At 36.5% G+C, this 7,400-nt stretch overlaps 1 protein-coding gene across 1 annotated transcript in view; it reads left to right on the top strand.

Moving 5' to 3' along the window:
• Positions 1–830: 830 nt before the first annotated feature.
• WDR37 (WD repeat domain 37) overlaps positions 831–7,400 on the top strand; it is an 80,007-nt gene continuing 73,437 nt past the window's right edge. The window contains exon 1 of the mRNA XM_044677424.1: positions 831–968. Coding sequence (XP_044533359.1) covers positions 831–968 — 138 coding nt within the window. The remainder of the gene's footprint in view (positions 969–7,400) is intronic.

Raw genomic sequence — 7,400 nt, 5'->3', positions numbered from 1 at the left:
ATTCGATTTTATATTAAACTTTGGGCAAATTGTGTCTGGCAATAGGCATAGATTTTATTTTATGCCAGAACTTTGTATAAGAAAACTGCTACCACTATTTTAGAAAAGTATCATTTGGAGGGAACTTGGTATCTGTAATTGTAAAGGGTCAGCATCATTTTTGAAACTATGCTTTCTTCCATCAGATGATAATGGCCCCTCTGTATTTAAGAACTGAGATTTAACAATGTTAATATTTTTTTGGTCTTTCATGCAGATGAATTGGAGGAGGAAAGGCGAAGAATTAAAACTCTTTAGTTGAAGCTACTTCATTCAAAAAGTTTAAAAAGTCAAAGTTTAAAGAGTTCATTTTATTCTATGTTAATTAATTCTTATATTTCTGCTTTTATTTTGTATGTGTGGCCTTTGCCTGGAAAAGTTTCTTCTTTCTGCAATAACTTCTCTGGAAGCTGAGCAGCAGCTGGTCATATCACTAGCTTCTTCTCACCTTGTGCATGTTATATTGAATCTCTGGGAGCTGGTGAAAAGTCTGAGTTCATATCATTCATTCTTGCTTTTTGGAAGTGTAGATCTGATCTCAGAGTGTGGTCATAGCTGTCATCTTAAAGGTTGTCTGAATTAAAAAAAAATTTGATCTTAAGACTCAATATTTGTGTTCTGTGCAGTGTAAATACTTGTAAAAAATTACCTGACTTAATGAAAAAAATTTTCGATAGTGATTAATGCCTAAAAAACCAAAAAAATAAAACGTTCATTTGTTTCTTCCCCCCCCCCCTCCTTTTTTGTTTAGCATATTGCAGGAGAAACCAGGACATTATTTTCTAGAAGTAATGCCCACAGAAAGCGGAAGTTGTGCAACTGCTCGCCAGGCAAAGCAGAAACGCAAATCACATAGTCTTTCTATACGAAGAACTAACAGTTCAGAACAAGAAAGGACAGGACTGCCAAGAGAAATGTTGGAAGGACAAGTAAGTTGACATTGACTACTGTCTTCCTTTCTCCATTTTAATCATATTTATTTATAGTTTTATAAAGCCAGATGAAACCAGATATCTTAAGTATATCTAGATATGATTCATATGTTCTGGAATAGCCAAGAATTTTCTTAATCATTCTTGTGTATGTGTATGTACAAACACACATTTGAAAATATATTTATGATACTTGATTGGATTTTTAAACTTAGGATTTTATTAGTGAGGAACTCCGTAAAAATGCACATTAGTAGCTTCTCTGCATTATATAGGTTTAGAGAGGTATCTGGAGCACTAAGAAGTTAAGTAACTTGTCTATAGTCATATCAGTAGGTTTCATACACAGGACTTGAACTTAGTTGGAGATTAGTACTCTTTTCAGCATGATATGTTGTCACTGAGAGCAGTTATTCAGCTTAATTTTTATTCTCTTCAGGAATTGTGGCAGAATTCATTATTTAGTTTACTTAAACACTCAGTCCAATAAATGATAATTTAGTACCTACTTACATGTTAAAAGGGAAGATAGGACATGTAATACTCAAATAGTATAATAAAACAAGCTAGACATATCTACAAGATAAAATTCCGTGAGTGATCTGAAGGGAGATTGTTGGAGTTCTCTTAAAAGAGATGATATTTGAATTGGGTTTTGAAAGTTAGGATTTCAACAGATGGGGATGGCAAGGGCTCTGAGGGGGCAGGACTTTCTAGGCAGGTGTAGAGAATGGCAAACAGGAAAGAGAAAGAATTCATTAATTCATATTAATGAATGTTTGGTATATATCTTTATATATATTATGTGGATAAGGCTACCAAGGTAACTTAAAGTAAGACTATGAAGAATCTTGAATATCAGGATAAATTTGGATTTTATTTAGTAGGTTACAAAGAGCCACTGATGGTTTCTGAGCATTTGAGGCTTGTGACCTTTAAGGGAATTTAAACTTTTAGTGATTGGAAGAATGAGTTAGAGCAGTGATGGTGAACCTTTTGGAACTTTTTAAGGATCTCGTGTCATGCCTCAACCTTCTCCCCAGACTGGGTGCCTGTGCCCTGGCCCCCATTGTGTGCCATGCCCCACCCCCAGCTCTGGGCCCTGCCCCCAGCTGCATGCAGTGCCCTACCCACCCCTGTGTTTAGGGGCAGGGCAGGGGGCAGGCTGGCCGTACCTTTTCCATAAAGATCCCACAACTTGAAGTTATTTACATCACTGGCTTTCCCTGGCTGATAGATTGTTAGTTTAACCGACAAACTGCCATTTCCTAAACCTCACATCCCTATTTGGTTTCCCTGTGCTCACCTGTCAGTCCTTCCTCTTGTGAGGTGTGAGAGTGAGAGAGAGTCCTCAGTTTGTCTAGCACCTAGTTATTCCCCTATCCCCATATTTCTTTTTTTTTTTTTCCAGTACTTAGGAAAGTAAGTGGAACCATTAACAGAAATAAGCAGGTGTCTGGTTGAGTGTGGGATGGGTGTTAAGGAGAGATTTCAGAATTACAGAATTTTAGAAGAACGGCATTTCATTAGCTATCTGGGGCAACCTATACCTAAAAAAAGAATTCCAAGTACAACCTACTTGACAGATCCAATCTTTGCTTGAAGAGGGATCTCATTCCTTCTGAGGCAGCCCATTCTATTTTAGTGTAGCTCTAATTGTTAGGAAGTTTTTGCCTTGCATCAGACCTTAGTTTCATTCTGCAACTATCACTCATTTCACCCATTATTCCCATCTTCTCCTTAAAGAGTCAAACAAAACATACTTAATTGATATTCCAGGTGACATTATTTCAGCTTCTTTAGGATTGCTCTCCTGTTCCTTTCCCAGCCTTCCATTGACCTCATGCCTAGTTCCATTGACCTCATGACATGATGTTAAAGCCTTTTAAGCTTCTGGTTGCCCTCCTTTGGGCATGCTCCAGTTTATCCTTTGTAAAATGTGGTGCACTGAATTGAATTACAGTTCATATCCCTGTGGTACTCCATTGTACACTTTCCAAGTTAATATGAAATCATACTTTTTTTGGGTTAGTTATTCATCTAGTTGCAAATCCAATCTCATTCTACTAGCATCTACCTCATATCTTTCCATCTTTTCCTGATGTCAGGTAAGGCTTTGCCAAATGCTTATTGTGACTAGTTTGCTTAACCAAAGCAGAGGAGAATTGTGTTGGGCTTTGCTACTGGAGAGATGGCAATAAGACTTCGATTTATGGCAGGGGTTCTTAACTTTTTTTGCATTCTGGGACTTTTTGCAATCTGGTGGAGTCTAGGGACTCTTTTTCAGAATAATGTTTTTAAATGAATAAAATAAAAGTACATTGGATTATGTTAGAAATCATTTCACAAAAATGAGGCACACAAGGAAGATACACTAAACTATAGATAAAGAACACTGATATTTCTTAAGTTTAAGGACCCAAGGTTAAGAACCTATACTTTAGGGGAGTTACTGCTTTTCCCTTGTACTTTTCATATAAGGTATAAACTTCTCAGGGCTTTTGATGTTAAGGAGGAAAAGACCTCAATATACCAATATAACTATATATTCATATGTATAAATTTCTTGTAAGCAATACCAGTTCTTGTAAGCAATACCTTCACAGAAGAAGGTTCACACTTGGAATTACAAACCTTCTAAATTGCAAATAGCCAGAAATATGACGTTGTAAGAATAATTTTATACAGACAATTTTGATGTGGCTTCATTTTTGTGATAGCAGTGATTGTATCCCATAGTGACATAAAGCTAACTCAGAGTGTCTGAACTTGATCAGGTAAAATTGAATTAAGATAGTTTCCTCACCTTTAATTCTTTTAATGCTAAGTTTGTGCCCCATATACCTATTCACTGGTCTTTGTTGTATTTTTAAATCTGTAGTTTTTGACTATTACTCCATTGAAATGTGCAAAAGTTGTAGCTCATTGACTTTTAGAGATAATCAGCAGAGACTGTTGATATGAAGTCAGTTTGTTTCAAATATCAATCAGTCCTATAAAGAAGCAGGATCAGTCCCATTGAAACACAAAGGAAAATGTGATTAAATAACAAAAATAAACCAACTCCAAGAACTGACATTACTTTTGCAAAATAGCTCAATTAATCCACAGAAGAAAGGCAGGGACCTGCACTGGCATCTGGTGGGATGATGATTGATTCTTCTATAGTGCTTAACATAAGTTTAGAAGAGTAACCAAAAATTCAAGTGAAAGACATCTGCTAACAATTGCTATGAAGGAAAAAAAAAACCCTCTTATTATAGGTGGTACAATATGTACAGAGATTTACCTACTAAATATTAGACAAAGATGATGTTGTGATCAAACTTAATTTTTTATTCAAGGCTATGCCAAAATCGTCAAAAGAATTCCAAGTGAGCCTCTATGATCTAGGCTATAAAATGTTTATCCCCAAAAATATTATAGGGAATTTTTTTGCTTTAGTGGACGTTGAAGTCTCCCTTTTTGGGAATGATGAATGTGGGTAAATATATTGATTTACTGAGAAGTGTAATTGTTCAGAAAAACAGATTTTTAAATGGAGATGGAATATTTCAATATAACCTTGTACCATTCCTTGAATCATAGAAAGTTAAGAAGTCTATTAAAAAATTGGAATTAAACATACTTCAATGGCCTTAGCTGTTTATAAACTCGAATGAAAACTATGGGCCATACTGAAGGCTAGATTTATAAAAATGTACTCTTAAAGGTATTCTTAATATCCAGTTTAAATAAAACTAGTTTCATGATGAAACATTAAAGAATATGAGTCGAAAGCTCATGAACTCAATCCTAAATTGTAAAGAAAGGATTGTTGCACTAAAAGGACATTAAAATTTTTTTAAAGATGGGAAAAATTGAAAGGCTTAATGTATAAGACCATACATTTAGTTATTTTACTTTATCCCTACTAATTCACATACCACTGAAAGTTGAACTTTGCAGTTACAAAAATTCAAAATAGTAAACATAGCTATATACACATTTTTTTTGTCTTTTTTTTTTTTTTTTAAAACCCTTGTACTTTGGTGTATTGTCTCATAGGTGGAAGATTGGTAAGGGTGGGCAATGGGGGTCAAGTGACTTGCCCAGGGTCACACAGCTGGGAAGTGGCTGAGGCCGGGTTTGAATCTAGGACCTCCCGTCTCTAGGCCTGACTCTCACTCCACTGAGCTACCCAGCTGCCCCTATATACACATTTTTAACAGGGATGTTGAACTAATAATAAGGGGCCAGACATTGTGGAAAGCATTTCTGCTAGGCTGTATTGTATTGTTGTCTACTTTTTTGAAGCCTATGAGCTAAGTATGGTCTTTACATTTTAAATGTAATAAAAACTTTTATTTAGTTACATTGTTTTTATGTTTAAAATGTAATAAAACTTTTCCATTTTTTGCTCCTGATAAATTAACCATATTTTGCTTGTACCAGATCATAGTGTCCTCAAGAGATGTTTTCTTTGCCACTAGCTATCTTCCATAACATCTAGTACAGTGTCAGCACTGGGGCTCAGTGATAAGAGGAAATCAGGCCTGGTTTGTTGGGATTCATGGATCAGATGGCTCACTGCAGCATGGCATCTTTTCCAAAAAGATTGCAGCTTGGATTTTGGTCTGAAAGTCTGAATAGATATGGGGAATGTGGCAGTAGATAATAATTAAAGATCCAAGTGGATAGTTGGTATCAAGGAAGTCTGACACAGGTAGTAATTCAGCAACAGTGTGTATGGTTCAAGAATATGGGGCCAGATGGGGTACAATTTGAGGGGAATTGTATCAAGAGTATAGTGTTACCAAGTTTGGGATTGAGTGCAAAGGGAACAAGCCAGAGAGTTCCATTTACCAGGACTTGGAGTATAATGTAAATGGTACCAGTATGATAAAGGGGAAGGCTTAGTCTCATTGTATATGTTAGATGCCTATTACCACTATTAGCACTGTGGTACAAAATAAAAATGTGACCAGTAGCAAGGTTTAATGAATATTTCTTGAAACATGAATTAAGAGATTCTTATATTTCTTGTTAGACTATCTAAGGGCTAGATTGGTTCCAGAAAGTGGGTATTCAAGGGATGTTCGATACAGTCATTGTTACTCTGTGTCAGACCTTTGATTTCTTTGGTAAAAAGAAATTCCTGGTGAAGAAACCCTCTATCAGTTCAGTACTCACTCTGACTTTTAGCCTTAGAGAGCAGCAATCTTCTTGGCAATCTAAATTCTTAAGAGAATTGCCTGGGACACTGTGATGTGGTCTGCCCAAGGCCACACAGCCAATTTGTGTCAGAGGTGGGACTTTCAAGATCTTCCTGACTAAGGGTTATACGTGGTAGATCCATAATGAATTTTTGTTGAAATAGTTATTTTTTAATAGTCAACATAGGAATGGGGAAGTAGATTATTATGGTAAAAGATCAAAAGGTAAAAGGTTCATGGGTATTTGCAGATTTAAAATAGATAATGGGAGCAGGATATATCTAGATTTTGCTTACACATGATCAGGAATGCAGTTTTAATTTCAGAAAGCAGCAAGTATGAGGAGAAAATGAGAGCAATGTGTAATAAAATGCTGATTACAGCTGATATGTCTATAATGCTTTTCATCCAAATGTCCATTAAAAAAACTCATTGAAATATATTTCTTTCTCTTTTTTAAAATAAGGCTAATTAAATAGTAATTCAAACATTTTACAAAACTGTAGAGGAGTAATGGGTAAAGAACTGGCTTCCCTCACAGGAAGCCTTGGGTTCAAATTTCTCTTCTGATTGTCTTTATGTAGGGCTCTAGGCAAATTGCTTAAGCTTTTAAAAATATAAGTTGGGGGAGGATGTGGAGCCAAGTGGAGAAGGCACACAGACTGCCCTGATCTCTACCAAATTACCCTCCCAAAAACTGTGTTATAGTACCTCAAAATGAATTCTGGAGTAGCATAAACCACAGAAAAAGAAGTGAAATAATTTTTCAGTTTAAAGCAACTTAGAAGGCCAGCACAAAAGGAGCACAAAGCAGCTCTCCAAGGTAGGGCCCTTTGGATCACCATGCCTTGGGCACAGTTGGATCAGCAGCAAAGGCTTCCAGAGCTCTTCGCTACAGATATTTAGAAAAAGGGGAAGGGGTTGCACAGCTTCTCAGAAGGAGATTATAGGGGTCTCTTTGCTGACTCTTAGGTCTAAGACTCTTGTTCCATTGCCCATACATTGAACCAAGTTGCAGTCTTGGGGTATAATCTCAGAATGAGGAGGAGCACTAGAACATACCAGCTGTGATGATAGAAACCACTACCAAAGTTTGTCCTAGCCTGCAACCCATTTTTGCGTGTGTATGTTGCTAGACATGGGAGCATGGAGGATAAAAGATGTGAGGCAGAGCACTTTCTCTCTCTCTCTCTCTCTCTCTCTCTCTCTCTCTCTCTCTCTCTCTCTCTCTCTC

Source organism: Gracilinanus agilis, chromosome 5, assembly GCF_016433145.1.
Source record: "Gracilinanus agilis isolate LMUSP501 chromosome 5, AgileGrace, whole genome shotgun sequence".
NCBI classification, from domain to species: domain Eukaryota; kingdom Metazoa; phylum Chordata; class Mammalia; order Didelphimorphia; family Didelphidae; genus Gracilinanus; species Gracilinanus agilis.
The sequence above is the reverse complement of the archived record's forward strand: the minus strand, read 5'-3'. Positions and strand labels throughout refer to the sequence as shown.